This window comes from Lichenostomus cassidix, chromosome 9 (genome assembly GCF_008360975.1).
Source record: "Lichenostomus cassidix isolate B80296 chromosome 9, HeHo_3.0, whole genome shotgun sequence".
Taxonomy (NCBI): Eukaryota; Metazoa; Chordata; class Aves; order Passeriformes; family Meliphagidae; genus Lichenostomus; species Lichenostomus cassidix.
Genome location: NC_139490.1, coordinates 23,834,472 through 23,849,908, shown reverse-complemented (window position 1 = coordinate 23,849,908; position 15,437 = coordinate 23,834,472). Strand labels below are relative to the sequence as shown.

The 15,437-nt window shown below is 46.9% G+C and overlaps 1 protein-coding gene across 6 annotated transcripts in view; it reads left to right on the top strand.

The window, feature by feature from the left end:
• Positions 1–15,437, top strand: part of MAP3K13 (mitogen-activated protein kinase kinase kinase 13) — a 72,348-nt gene that overhangs the window by 50,350 nt on the left and 6,561 nt on the right. For all 6 annotated transcript variants that reach the window (XM_085069954.1, XM_085069959.1, XM_085069956.1 and 3 more), the window contains 9 exons: positions 4,078–4,261; positions 4,432–4,623; positions 5,376–5,534; positions 8,356–8,514; positions 9,875–9,983; positions 10,575–10,684; positions 11,879–11,995; positions 12,532–12,669; positions 13,663–14,386. In XM_085069954.1, coding sequence (XP_084926080.1) covers positions 4,078–4,261; positions 4,432–4,623; positions 5,376–5,534; positions 8,356–8,514; positions 9,875–9,983; positions 10,575–10,684; positions 11,879–11,995; positions 12,532–12,669; positions 13,663–14,386 — 1,892 coding nt within the window. The remainder of the gene's footprint in view (positions 1–4,077; positions 4,262–4,431; positions 4,624–5,375; positions 5,535–8,355; positions 8,515–9,874; positions 9,984–10,574; positions 10,685–11,878; positions 11,996–12,531; positions 12,670–13,662; positions 14,387–15,437) is intronic.

Sequence of the window (15,437 nt, the reverse complement as noted above, 5' to 3'; positions counted from 1 at the left end):
TGCTTCTTGTCACCAGAAAATCATCTCTGTGTGTCTCATCAGCTACATACAAGCCAACAGTTCAGTAAATGATGTATGTGATTATTTTTATTTTTGCTGTCTTTCAGCAAGAGCACAGGGGATGCATGGATTGTGTTTGTGCAAGTGCTGTGTGGTTGAGGAAATGTCTGTGGCTCTTTCAGCAGCAGGGAGAGGACTGTCGTGGCTTTTCATTTCCCTGGGTGCTGTTTTACATCTTTGGGCTTATGCCATGGATCTGTATAGATGATTTTTCCCCCCTTCCTTGTGAGACAACTACTTTAAGCCTCATCCAGGAGTAATCCTTTGTGTTAGGCTGAATCAACAACAGGGGTAGCAGTCAAGTTTGGATTTGCAGCCATTTGGCCTTCTAGTACTTAGAGGCCTTGTAAAAAGTCACTCAGCCTCTTTTTTTATATGGGTAGGTAGTGATAGGGCAAGGGGAAATGGTTTTAAACTAATAGAAGAGAGATTAAGATTAGATGTTAGGAAGGAATTGTTCCCTGTGAGAGTGGTGAGGCCCTGGCACAGGGTGCCCAGAGAAGCTGTGGCTGCCCCTGGATCCCTGGAAATGTCCAAGGCCAGGTTGGACAGGGCTTGGAGCAACCTGGGATAGTGGAAGGTGTCCCTGCCCATGGCAGGGGTGAGGCTGGATGGGCTTTAGGATCCCTTCCAACCCAAACCATTTTATGTTCCCTGCAGGTGCTTAGTGGTGCTTTTTTCTGCTCAGTGGTGTCCCTGCCTGCCTGGTTTGGCTATCCTGCAGGCCCATTCTTTGGGATGTGGTGATGGTATTGTGGTTGTAAGTAGTAAAACACAAATAGGTTTGGTGTACTTGGGTCCATATTGCCTGTGAAGCTTTGGCTCATGACTTGGTGAATGAGGGAAAGGATAAGGACAGTTTTTACATGATTGTTCATTATCTTCTTGTTGAAGTTACTGCTTGAGTGTCCTTCCTGACACCTGAATGGCCACCAAGGGGGGTGTGCCTGTGCTTCCCTGCAGGACACGGGCTGGGCAGAATGTTGGTCAGCTGGGAACTGCCACAGGCTCTTTGCTGGTTGACCAAGTAATGCCAGTTGCTGCATGGTGAGGAGTCATTCCTGCAGGGAATGTCTGCTTTTGCATTGTTCGGTGCCAGCTGATGATCCGAGGTTTAATTACTTGGGGTTTGACCCATAAGATCCCTCCCTCCCATGTTTTTGCAGTTGTTTACCCGGATTTCTAAAGGCTGTTGGTGAGTGCTTTCAGGGAGACACACTCAGTTCTTTGATTTGCATCTACCAGTTATTTAATTGGGATTATGGGGACTCCAACACTTTAAAGCAAGACTTGTTTGTGTTTCCTAGAGACTCATTAGACTTCCCAGCCATTTCCTTTGGATTAAGAAGCTGTCTCCAGGAGCTGCTTTCACCTTCCCTTTAACGAGTTGTGTGTTTAGCGACATTGTGAGAGTTTTTGTGTGTACCTGGAGAGCAAGGTGCCCATCAGAGAGTGCTTGTGTTGGTGGGGTTTGTGTCAACCAGAGATGCTTCTTGTCACAGTGCCAGTGCTGGAGAGCAGCCAGCACTGGGAAAAACTTCCTCCAAATAGATTGGCTCAATGGCTCAGGCTGCTCCTGCGTTTCTTCCCCATGGGAAACAGATTCCCATCATTCTACTCAAATGGTTCTTAATCACCTCAGAAACGCAAGTTCTTGTGCAATTCCTGCTGCTATTGCACTTTATTTAGGGGAAGTATTCCACTGGCTTCTTCAGGCCCAGAAGAGTCTATTGCACTGTATGTTACCTATGGTTTGGCTCTTTGTTCTTCTTGGTATTCCCAAAGATGGGGGGTATTTCACTGTCACTACACTGAAACCTCTTTCCTGAATTGAGCCCCTGATGATCAGGATGCAAGTAGGATGTGGGAGAGGATCTGTGTTCCCAAATAAATACGAGATGACTTTGCAGGAGGAACAGCTTACTTTGTTTACAGCCTCTGCCATTGCAGAGGTTAATAGGGAATATTAGAGGAAGGTAATATTACCATATCGGGAATATTAAGAACCAACTAGGGTTCCAAGGTGGTACAGTTATCCATTACTGCTCACAAACTGTAGGTGCTTCATGGAAATGAATGTCAGTGTTCTGTGCCCTGTACAGGAAAGGCAGATTTGTCACAGGTAAAGATGGAGAGAGACTTTGGACAAGGGCTGGAGTGCCCGGACAGGGGGGAATGGCTTCCCACTGCCAGAGGGCAGGGATAGATGGGATACTGGGGAGAAATTCTTCCCTGTGAGGGTGGGGAGGCACAGGGTGCCCAGAGAAGCTGTGGCTGCCCTGGAAGTGTCCAAGGCCAGGTTGGACAGGGCTTGGAGCAGCCTGGGATAGGGGAAGGTGTCCCTGCCCATGGCAGGGGTGGGGCTGGGTGGGCTTTAAAATCCCTTCCACCCCAGTTCTTTCCATGATTCTATGAAAGAAAGAGTTATTTCAGTACAATGGAATAGTTTCAATGTTGCCTGTATGAAAATATGGTTCATAACACGCACAAAAAATCACCTGTATATGCCACCTCCTTTCAGAAGCGATGCATTAGTGAACTAAATAGAAATACAGATCTTCTTGATTTAATTATGAATGGATGAAATAATTTTATTAATTATCTTATTATTTTCTTTATTTAAGATCTTTTAGTGTATAAATGTCTAAAGACTTAAATGCCAATATAAGTTCAGCCCTGTGAGTGGATCCATGAGTAAGGCAAATAGCCTTATGTCTGGGAAGGAACATGTGCTGAAGGTTGAACTCTGCCCTGCCAAGGTGGAGGGAATTTCTGCTGTGGATGAGCAATGTTTTTGTTTCTAATTCAGTGAACAGAAGGAGTGCTGGGGTCTGGCTTTGGGGGGGAGCTGCCTTTCCATGGCTGTGCCTGGGGAGTGCTCACTCAGCAGGGGACAGCAGCCACTGCCTGCCTGTGGCAGGAATGATCCCAGGGAAAGGTTTGAGCTGGAATCAGCCCACTGACAGTTGGGATGTACAAGTTTCCCTTCACTGATGACAGTATCTAAAATGGACACTCTGGCATAACCCCAGCTGCAGCCCTGGGAGCACCCCAATGTCTTGGAAACTGGATGAGATGAGGACACACCTTTGTAGGCACCTGAATAGGGATCTGGGTTCCTTTTATTTCAGAAATCAGTGGGTTGCTTGCTGGGTTTGCTGCTAAATAATTCATTCTCTAAAATTAGATCTTTATTGAATTACAGTAAATAAATAATTGCCTGCCTTTTATCCTGCTCTTTGTGAGATTTAAGGTAGTTTCAAGGTGACTGACAGGGAACAGGGGTGTCTGTTCTGATAGGTGCAGCTCTCTTGAAGCAGTTTATACAATGCCACTGGACCACTCCAGCATTATCCCCACAAATGTGTGTGGGTACCGAAGAGGAGGAATTGCCTAAGGTAGTTTTGTGTGCTTAACATTGATACACACAATATTAGTGTGGGAAAGACCTGTTTCTGTGCCTGCTGCTGGTGGTTGATGTGCTTTGTGTTGGGTATCTTGGCGGTTGCTGCTCTGTGTTTTACAACCTGCCACCTCTGACTTTCATTTCCTATTTTGTCTGTTTTAGGGGGTGAAAATAATTTTTATATCACTTATGAATGTTAAATATTTCTTCTCACCTATGCTTTTCAATGGAGTCATGCACTTTGTAAGAGACACTATCGTTGTTCAGCAATGGGGTAGAGGCTCTCCTCCCAAAATTGCCAGTCCAGGGTCCCTGGCATGTGACTGCCAAACCGGAGTGGCTCACCCAAGTGGTTAGTGGGGTGATGAGCTCTGAAAAAACAGCTGGAAAGATGGGAATGAGCATGCTGGAGGTGGCTGGGATGGCTGAAAGGGATGCTGGGGCTGAGCACATGGGGTCTGTGCCTCAGCTGTGCCGGGAAAGAGGTCACCTACTCCCTCCAGAAGAGCCCACCCTGAGGTGCAGGAGGTGGCAGGTGCTGCCCTGCTTTGCTCTGACAGTTTTCATGGTGTTGACCTTTTCCGTTATCCCGATTTTTTGCCTATACCCAGACACATGGGAGGTGCCGTTTGAGGAGATCTCGGAGCTGCAGTGGCTGGGCAGCGGGGCACAGGGAGCCGTCTTCCTGGGGAAATTCCGGGCGGAGGAAGTGGCCATCAAGAAAGTGAGGGATCAGAACGAGACAGACATCAAGCACCTACGAAAGCTCAAGCATCCCAACATCATCGCCTTCAAGTAGGTTGTGGCCCTTGTCAGGAACTTCGTCCCCGCAGGAGCGTTTTACTCAAGTTCTGTGGGAAGGGTTTTACAATCCAGGAACTAAGCTGTGTCTAGGACAAAGTGGTGGTCACCCTTCCTCAGCAGTTGTCTGTGTGCTACTCCTCACTGTGTGCTCTCTTTGACAGGGGTGTTTGCACCCAGGCCCCATGCTACTGCATCATCATGGAGTACTGTGCCCACGGGCAGCTCTACGAGGTCCTGCGGGCAGGCAGGAAGGTTACCCCTCGGCTGCTGGTGGACTGGTCCACGGGCATTGCCAGTGGCATGAACTACCTGCACCTCCACAAAATCATCCATCGAGACCTCAAGTCACCAAAGTGAGTCTCAGCTGCTTAAACATCCCCCAGCTGGGGTTCTCTATTTTTTTTCCTCTAGAAATAGTTTAAAGTTTGGGCAAAAGGCTCCATGATTTTTTACCCCATGTTGACTCAAAACTAATGATAGTGAAACTCTTGCAACTTGTTGGCACTTAAGAAGAGTGGAAATTTTACCAGTATCTTTCATGATAAATATCAGTCAGGAAATATTTAATGTTTTGATGATATTTGGTCCTTTTTGGAAGTGGGATATTCTGTTGCCTCCTGCCTTTTTATCTTTCCTTCTTATTCTCTTGTTATTTCCCTGGTTTTCTGGAATGTGTCTTCCTCATTTCTCTGTTGCCTTCTGACTAAAATGTTCTGGCTTCTTTATATTCTTATTCCCTAGATGTTTATCACTTCCTTAGCCTGTAAGAGTGCATTAAGATAGTGCTTTTAGATGATTTACAGCACAATTTAAGGTACATCTTTGCCTCTCAATTCTCAGTTACTTGTTAATTTGCAGTTTTATTAAGATTAATTTTTGACTTGTAGCATTCAGAAATGCATTTGAGGCACAAAACACAACCACCCAAAAGAGACTGAGAGCTTTCATTGGGGAAAATACATAATCTTTTCTCTTGTACTGCAGTTGTGAGCAGTGTGGTCTCATCAACTGGTTGTGTTAATTAAGAAGGGATCTATTCCCAGTGGTGTTGTGGTACAAGAAAAAAAATCACAAAATGCTGATTTTTTTTTTTCCCCTTCTCCAGTGTTTTGGTTACACACACAGATGCAGTAAAGATTTCAGATTTTGGGACATCTAAAGAGCTCAGCGATAAAAGTACCAAGATGTCCTTTGCGGGGACAGTGGCATGGATGGCCCCAGAGGTGATAAGGAACGAGCCTGTCTCTGAGAAGGTGGATATCTGGTGAGTGCTGTTCATGCTCAAGTACCTTTACCTTCTGTTCAGTCTCTTAGCTTCCCAGTACTTCCTATGTTCTTTCCTCCTCCTGTGCCTGAGAATGGCTTGCTCTGTGGTGGGCTGTTCCTTTCTCCTTCTGCCTGGTGCCCTGAGTTTTGCTGGGCTCTGATGGAAGGGGAAATGACACAGGTGTGCTGGCTGTGCACTGACGTGCAGGTTCCAGCTGAGGCTCAGTGCAGACTGTGTCCTGCAGGAAGCAAATGCAGAGATTCTTCCCTGTGTCATTATTCAGCCCAGAGCTTTCTCCCAGTGCTGTGCTCAGGGTCCCCTCAGCAGCCTCCACAGCCAGGGTGGTTTTGCATCGCTTCCTGCCCTCTCCAGAGCCATGCTGGAGCTGTGGGGAGGTCCTTGCTCTGCTCCCCATCCCCCTGTGCTTCCTGTACACCAGACTGGCTGTTGTATGTGCAGCCCCAGGATTACAGTCCAGTGAATCCAACCCATGATCCAAGAGGGAGGAAGCCAGAATAGGTTGTAAGAGTTTTGGAACCTGTTTCCATCCATGTGAAACATGCTCTGTGTCCAAAGGAACAGAAGAAATGGTTCAATCTCCATGCTATTAAAAATGCTTGAAAGGGCTCAGCCTTGGAGATCCTTTGGGAAGCCTCTCCACAAGTTTCAGAGCCCTCAGGGGAACTGCATCTCCTGTTTCTGCCTCATTATTTCTGCATATTAAATGTCAGCAGTCAGGACAAATGCCCTTCTCCCTGCTTTACAACCAGGAGGAATTTTGCTTCTTGTGGTTTTTCAGCTTCAGACGCTTGTCCGTTCCCTGGCAGGGCAGGGAGCTGCCGGACAAAGCTGTGGGTGGTCCAGAGGGCAGTGGAGTCAGGAGCTGCTGCTGGAGTTCTAGCTCGGAGCTGGGCTTGACCTGAAGGGCAAGATTTTCTGCAGGGATAGTGGTGTAATCTGTGGCATGCAGCTGCTCTTGTGCTCATGGTGTTCTGCATGTTTAATTTGGATGTCCAGGCCACAGCACAGCCAGCTCCTCCGGAAGGAACACTTGGGTTGTTCTGGAAAGAGAGTACACCCAGCATTTGGCTGCTGAGCCCCTCCCTTTGAATCATGGGATTGTGAGGATGAGGGGTGCTGGATTTCCACCCCTGGCTTTTTGTCCTTTAGAGTGGTTTAGGTTCAGAAATATTGCATGGAACATCCTGTCCAATAAAACCTTTGCTCCTTCCCTCAGTGACTTGGAGATGTTGCTCTTTGGTTCTAGTTCCTCTGGAGTTCACAACAGTGGTGATTGCTCAGACTCTTCCTTGACATCCATTCCTTCCCCAAGATGAATAAAAATGATGTTCATGAATGCTGCCAACAAATGAGAACAGTTCCTAAGCTGCTTATATGTCTGCTCTCTCTCATTTTTAACAGCATGAAGAAAAATAAATCTATAATCTTATCAGGAGTCTTGAAAATCCTTTGTCAGTTCTTAGTCATAACAAAGATGCAACCAAATGAGCTTTTCTGATAGTTTGTCCAACTTCCTGGATCCCTGCTTTCCTGTAGCCCACGAAAAAGGATTTTGAGGCAAAAAATATCAAAATTCTGCTTGTTTGTTGGTTTTGGTTTTTTTTCCTTTCCATGATCTGAAGCCACTGGGCTTTGAAAGTGAAGCAGTTTTCCCATGAAGTTGTTTCCTGACTGGTGGTTGTTCACACCTGGTAGTTTTTCCCTTAGAAGTTCTTCTGTACTTAATAAAAGCAACTGGATATTGGTACAAGCCAGAAACAGAAACACCCTTCTCACTTTTCACCCGGCTGGAGTCCTCAGCTTGGCAGGGTCAGTGTCCCACAGAGAGATAGGACATGGAGGAAGGTGACACGTCTGGCTTGGAAGTGGAAATGGTTGTGCCTCACCTGTATCGCAGCTGAGCTGCTGATGTGCAGTAACAGTGGTGGTGGTTCTCAGCACCATTTTGTTTACCTCTGTATGGACTGCTTTGGTGTTTCTTTGGTGTTTTATTGGGTGATGATTGTATACAAAACATATGTTTGCTGCTAAAAATTAAGGTTTTGGTCCTTTCTGATCACTTCACTAAGGAAGAGAAGCAAAGTGAGTTTTCTTTCCTGCATCTTTCAGTTCTTTTAGGAGGTTCTTTCCCAGACTGAGTTCTCTTAATTAATCTTTTCTTGCTTTATCCTTCCTTTCTTCAGAACAAAAGGACTATCAGATGAGACCTCATGTGCTTTTGGTACTGACAGTTATGCAAGTAGCATTTGTTTCCTAATTTCTGTGTTGCAGTAGTTGTGCTGAGTCTCAAATGTTGAAACACTTACCTGGGACTACAGGTAACAGCAGAAGGAGCCTTCAGTTAGGGAAAACAAAACCAGTTAAATGAAATGTAAAAAAGCCACCAAACCTTTTTTGTGTTGTCTCTGTAAGACACTTGTCAGTCTGTGCAGTAGTCAATCATCTGTTCTTACCAGTAAGAACAGTCCAAAGTCTGTCTGAGAGTAGACTTTGGAATCTTTTCATTTAACAGAAGCAAGACTTAATCTATGCAGAAAATGTGCTTTGAGGTTCTTTAAAATCTCACAAAGAAGCAGGAAAGGGTGAGTGAAAACCAGTGTAGTTTTTAGCTCAGGCCAGTGCTGGGGCAAAGAAGTTACCTGGTGTGTTAAAAACCATGGTTGCACCTACTTGCAGTTTCAGATCAGACATCCCCATTTCCCTGTCTTGCCAAACAAACTGTTTCTTTCAAGCTTCAGATGTTTCTATTGACAGCTGCTGTGTGAACTCGATTTATCCTGGTTTATTTCTTCGTCAGGTCGTTTGGGGTGGTGTTGTGGGAGCTGCTCACTGGAGAGATTCCCTACAAGGACGTGGACTCTTCGGCCATCATCTGGGGAGTGGGCAGTAACAGCCTCCACCTTCCCGTCCCTTCCACCTGCCCAGATGGCTTCAAAATCCTCATGAAGCAAACCTGGTAAGAGCTTGAACCCCACACAGCACAGACCTAGGGCTGGCTCCCAGCAAAACCTGTGAAAATCTGGGTGGGAGTGTGGAGCCCAGAGCAGAGGGCTCTTAAGATACTCTCACACTTGTCCTGAGAGCAATTGGTTTCTGCTTCCTTGTGGCAGCAGGCTTAGACTCCAGGATATTTTCAGGAGCCTTCACAGCAGGTGTTGCTTTGCTGTAGCAAAGTAGGGGATAAAAGGCAGGTCTGTGGGAAGGGAAAAGGATCTGGAAGAAAAGTAGGGTAAAATTCCTTGAGGCTAGATCCAGAGTGAAGGAAACTTATTTTTCACTCTGAAACCCCCTTGTAGGTGACTGGCTTTTGGACTCGACTAAGAGGAAACTGAGCTTTCTGTCTGGAATGCAGATCTTCCAGGTTCAGATATGGAAAATGCTTTCAGTTTCCTCCATGTACCAGATTAGAATTGAAATTCTTTGTCTTGGGTTTCACAGTAATGCTTTGTTTGTAATTACATCTTGACACAGTGTAAAGGGTCTTCCAGCATTTTCCCACTCCATGAGTACCAGCCATTCTCTCCATGGGGAAAAGGATGAAAAGGGGGAAATAGGCCAGAGCATTTGTGGATCTTTCCCAGTGGCTGTTTATCCCCAGCCACAGCAGTCAGGCTGTGGCAGTTCTGTGCTCCACGTGGCCGTGGGGGCAGGAGGAGCTCGGTACAACAGCGAGCACCCACAAACACGTGTATCTCCACCTAGTGGAAGGAGTTGGTTGGTAGGGGAGAGGAGGCTCCAGAAGCTGCTCTTGCCCTGTCAAGGTGGATTCAATCCTGAAACTTAAATGCTGGTCTTTTTTCTCAAAAATTCAAATGTTTTTGTACTTGTCTGTGGTCTTAAGGGATGCTCAGTGCATTGCTGTGCACTGTTCAATGTACTCAGGCATGTGCTGTGTGACAACTTGCAGACCTTTAGTGCTTAGAAACACCCTGAATGTAAGTTTTCATTTCTACTAGATTGACTCTTTCCATTACAAAATTTGGAAATTGATGGGACAACAAACCAAAGTGTGTTTCTTCTTGACAAGCAAGTCAGGATACAAACTTAAATGGTTCCTGTCTTTCACTCTGTAGTCACAATTCCCAATCTTAAACATTTTGCATCTCTTTTATTTCCTCAGAATGGGTCATCGCAAACCACCTCTAGCACAATTAAATTGTATTTAGCAAAAGGGAAAACCAGAAAAGCTCCTTTACTCTAACCCATCATCTTCTTGGTTCAGAGAGTAGGATCTAGTGAAACCCTTTCAGAAGGGCAGGAGAGGCTGGCAGTGCTCATCCCTCACCTCACCCCTGGCTGTTTCTGTTTTATTTCAGGCAGAGCAAGCCTCGGAACCGTCCGTCCTTCCGGCAGACTCTGATGCACCTGGATATCGCCTCTGCTGATGTGCTGGCTACTCCTCAGGAAACCTACTTCAAATCCCAGGTAACTGGAAAGTGCAGTAGCCTGTGAGTGGTGGAATTAGCTCCAGGGATCTGATTTTGGAGGATGCATTGAGTACAGCAAGAGTCTGGATCCATGATTTCAGTTTGTTTCTTGGGGAGAGGCAACCTGATGGGTGCTTGAAAATCTTTTACCCAAACTTTTCTAAGCTGAGACTCCTGCTGCAGGAACCAGAGCTTCAAGGGGCAAATAGAGTATCACCTTAAACAGTCATCATCATGGATTTAGCTTTCTCAGTCATGAACCTTTCTACGTATTTTTACTGCCAAAAGGAAAGAAAATATTCTCTTAGGACAAAAAGACCTCTAGGAATTTAAAAAAATATTTCTTAGAAAATGCAGATATGTTTTAAATTCTCTAATTGGAGCACAAAATTGTAAATACCACTTGAAAATACTGGCACTAAAGGTGCTGCAGTGTTGTTACCCAAAATAATTCAGCTAACAGAAATACACTCCCAACCCAAAGCTGTAATTTTCTGCAGACACAATGAACATTGCCCAAGAGTTTTTCTGTGGTGCACCTACAGATCCCAATTCTTTGTAAATAGCTAAAAGTAAATTGCTTTCCTAGGCTGAATGGAGAGAAGAAGTGAAGAAACATTTTGAGAAAATTAAAAGCGAAGGAACTTGTATCCACCGGCTGGATGAAGAATTGATTCGGCGTCGAAGAGAAGAGCTGAGGTCTGTTCAGTCTTTTGTGTTTAGTGCTTGCTTTTCCCATCCACTCTTCCCTTCTCCAGCTAAATGAACCTTCAGTTTGTCCTCACAGGGCCTCTTGCTCCAGCCTCTGACTCTTATTATTATCCTCTTGTACTGAGGTTCCCAAAACACAACCCAGTATTCCACGTGGTATAAATTTGGGCAGACTAAATTCCTTGTGATCCCAGAAACAGAAATTCCCATGGGCATAGCCTAGGCCATGAGCACTGCTTGGCTGATGGGAAGCTGGATGGAAAAAGTGGGATCTGTCCCTGCTCTTGGGCAGTGTCAACAGTTTGCTCCAGACAAGGTGGCAAAGGCTTGTGTGTTTCCCAGGGAATATTTCTGCCTGCAATGTGGTGTTTGTGATAACAACAATGAAGCAGGTGCATCCATCTCAGTGGAAAATCCATCCTGAGGCTGGCTGTCAGCTTTTTCTGCCGTGACACTTTCTTTGGATTAGTTATTTCAGAGGAATGAACACACTTAATTTGAACAGCCCACTGAAACGTATTTTGAACATTAGACCAACTTAAAAACGAAAGTAGAAGGCTTTTTTAAAGAAGGGAAAATGTTTCCTCCTGTGATACAAGTTTGCAAATACAGTGGACAGAAAAACATAAACCCCTGAGCAGCAGTTCTGTGTCAAACCGGAGGAGCCAAAGGGGCCCTTGGCCAGGCGGTTTGATGCAGTGGTTGATCAGTGTTCCCTGTCCCCAGGGAGCTTGGGGTGGTCACATCTTTCGGCTGTGGTTCCATTTATCTTCTGCAGCTGTACTGGAGCTGTGGGGACACCCCAATGTTCAAGGAATACAGCCACGTGACTTCTCTTCTGTTTCCGTAGAGGCTGTTTTAGCCCCTTCTCTGTGCAAACAGGATGATCAGGGCTTGGCCAGAGGGCTTCTGGGTGCATCTGAGGCATTTGCAGCTTCTCTGGGGAGAAGTGTTGCCACTCTCTCAAGGCTGTTAAACACTTTCTAAATCATACCATGATTTATTGCTGTGTCAGGTTCTTAACCCATCATCATTCACTGTTAGTTGTATCTGGGGTTCAGTGCAGTACAGCTGGCAAATTTGACTTTTAAAAGGCCTTTCCTAAAGCCCCTGTACTTTTCCTCATTCTCTTCTCTTGGTCCATGGAAGCCAGACTGGAATAAAGCCTTTTTTGCCTTTCAGACATGCATTAGATATCCGTGAGCACTACGAGAGGAAGCTGGAGCGAGCCAATAACCTGTACATGGAGCTCAGTGCTATCATGCTGCAGCTGGAGGTGCGGGAGAAGGAGCTCATCAAGTACGTGTCTGTGAATGGTGACATGCACATGGCAGTCTGTGCACAGGAGAGCAAAAACAGTGCTTCATTTCAAAACTGGATAGTGGCACTTGTAGATTTAGTGTCCCCTGACAAACTGCAAAGGTTAGGGAATTGCTGGTGAGTATGGAGAGATCCCTTTGGAGTGAATTCCTGCAGACCACTTTCAGTGGTTACTGAGTGGGAAAAAGACACCTTCCTACTTGGTGCTGGCATTCTTTGGCCTATGTGCAAAGACAAGAGCAGTGCTGCTCTTGGACTGTGTGCCAGGGCCCTGTCCCAGCTGCCTGATCCCTGCAGAAGGAATTTGGAAGTGTCTGTGTCCTTTCCAACAGAGCAGGTTGTGTTGCACCCAGCCATGGCTGGGAATTGGGCACGTGTGTTCCCTGCAGAGCCAGTTCCTGTCCAGAGGGACCTGCAGATAGAGAGAGAGACAACTGATGTGGTTTCCTTCCCCTTGCCCTTCCCCTTGCCCTTGCCCTTCCCCTTTCCTTTCTTTTCTTTCCCTGATGTTTCAGGAGGGAACAAGCAGTGGAAAAGAAATACCCTGGGACTTACAAACGTCATCCTGTCAGACCAATAATCCACCCCAATACAGTGGAGAAGTTGATGAAGAGGAAAGGGGTCTCCCATAAACCAGGCAGCCAGACCAAAAGGTGAGAAGTAACAACCCAGCCCTGTGCCAGAGCCAGTGGTAGATCCCCACTGAGATAAGCAGGCAGTTCCTTCCCTTTGAGCCTGATGAAATGCAGGGTGAGACAAAGGGGTGTTCACTCTTGGGCATGGTCTTATCCTCAGAACCGTAATTGCTTAATTATCTTAAAGGGATGAATCCTGCTATCCCTTTCACCTGGGCAGCTCTCTGGAACCACAGAATCACAGGATGGGTTGGTTGAATGAATGAATTGTTGGTCCATGTGATTTTTGAGCAGATGAAGGTGTTTGGACAAGAGATATCTCATGCGTTTTCTTGAATTCCTGACTGTCCAAGCAGTTAGATCATCCTTGACTTGGATGGGAATAAGCAGGACAAGGGACTGTGGAAATCAGCCAGGCCTCAGGGAGGATGAATTCATTGTAGAGGAATTAATTTGGGATTTGAGATTTGGGAATTCATGCTGTCCTTTTTGTTATTTCTCTTCTGCATGACTTTTAGATAGGGAGATTATTTTTTTCCAGATGAGTTGTCTGTTTTATTCTTTACTTTTTTGGGGATTTCCAGGAGTTAGTCCTGACTCCCAGTGAATAATCACTTCTGAATTAATATCCCCACGTGGCTCTGAGATGAGCAGCCTGATCACCACCATTGTACTTGCATAGAGTGAGAGCCATTCTCTACCCTAAGGTCCTGGGAGGGAGCTATTTTGGGTGAGAACATCAAAATAAGAGCGGAAGAGGAGAGCATGTGACAGTTATTGGGAAAAACAGCAAGAAGGGAGTGTCAAGCAGGGTGGGCTGAACGGAAAGGGCATTGATTGAAGAGAATCACAGGGACCAAAATGCAGGAGTCAAGCAAATGAAGGAGAGGGCAGCCTGTAGATTTTAGGACGCAGTGTGTGCTTTTGGCTCCAGCTGCCTCTTCATCCTGGCTCCAGGCCGGTGTCACTTCTTTGTGAGTTGATGTGTTATTCCTGCTCCCTGTGTCCCAGGCCAGATCTACTGAAGTCAGAGGGCATACCCAGCACAGAAGCAGCATCCAATGGCTCCCCAGTCTCAGGAAGTCCCAAGATGTCAACCCTGAGTGGCAAAAGCCGGTACCGCAGCAAGCCACGGCACCGCCGGGGGAACAGCAAAGGCAGCTACAATGAATTTGCAGGGATCTTGAAAAACCAGCCAGCGCAAGATGACGCCCCCCCGCCTCCCCCTCCCCAGCCTCCCCACGCCCCCGGAGCAGCGCAGCAGCCCGGCCACGGTCCCCACGGGCAGCACTCGCGGCTGCACGCCCACGGGCAGGACATCGCCACCTGCGCCAACAACCTGCGCTACTTCGGCCCCGCAGCAGCCCTGCGCAGCCCCCTCAGCAACCACGCGCAGCGCCGCGTCTCCGGCTCCAGCCCCGACCTCATCTCCGCCGCCATGGAGGCCGACTGCCGCCGCGGCCGGGACGGCAAGGACAGCACGGCCGAGCGCTGGGAGTGCTGCCAGGCCGATCCCTACGACCCCTGCCTGCAGTGCAGGGACGAGGACAGGGGCCAGGCACAGATGGCGGCTCTCGAGCCGGGAGGGAGCCGCCCCCAGTCCCCAACGTCCCTCTACGAGAGTGCGCAGTTCGTGGAGAAGCTGGAGGAGCAGGGCACGGCAGCCTCTGCCCTGGGCACCCCACAGCACTTGGCTTCCTCAGGGCTGCCTTGCAAAGCGAGATCCCTCCAAAAGGTAAGGACTAGGGTTTGAAGACGTGGTGTTGGTAGGGCCTGGTTCTCTTACGTGCAGTTTTGCCAATTTTGGTTTGAGCTGAAACTTGTTCTCCTGAATTTTTGATGCTGAAACAATCTCAAAATGCTTTGAAGCCTTTCTTCAAAGGAGGGGATAAATGTGTTCTTTAAATTGTTCTGTAATATCACCTAAGGGTTTCTTTGAGAATCTGCGGTGTTGCTGTGTCTCAGAGCAAAAATTCAACATTTGCCGTGGTCTTGGGGACATTCCTTTTGCTGTATCTGCCAGAAACTGTCCCCCTGCACTGAAAGTCATAGTTCTGTAAATCTTCTGTATTTTGTGAAGATTTTGCAAGAGTAAAAAGGAGATTATGGCACAGTTGAACAGAAACAGAGCTTTGTTCCTCCAGCTTCTGTCCAGGTGGTGAGAGAAGTAAGAACCAGTCTGAGTTCAAAGAGCAGGGCCTGGGTGGAAAAGTCAAGGAAAATAGCATAATTACCAGACCAAGAGTGTGGTTTGGGCCCAGCATGAAGGGTGTGGGACCTTGTAAGACACGGGGATGGGATGAGATAGAGGCTGACAGGTGGGGTAGGATAGAAGGAGGCTCTAAAAAACAAGGGTGTGGGGGTAGATTTGGATGGGAGAAGGAGAATAAAAGGCTCTGTGGTCACTGAGGTGAGGAATTAAACAAATCCCAAGTTCTCCTAGTTGGTGAAACACACTGGCAAAGGCTATGTCATCCCTTATCTCACTGTGATGGGCTGCTGCAGAAGAGGGTGAAGGCAAGAGTGCCAAATCAGCTCAATAATTTATGTGGATTTCCATGTGACACTAATTGCTTGGTTTGCTTCAGTGAGAATCTGGAACATTCTGTACTCCATGCCTGCTAAAATACTCCAGTGTATTTCCCAGTCAGTCACTCCAGATTCAGGAATGGCAGCATTAAGGCTGCCTGAAACAACCTCCTGGTGAGACAATGTCTGAGTCAGCGTTCCTGACAGGCTGTTTTCTGGTCTAGATTCTTGCAGCTTGTTGGTGTAATGACTTTGTC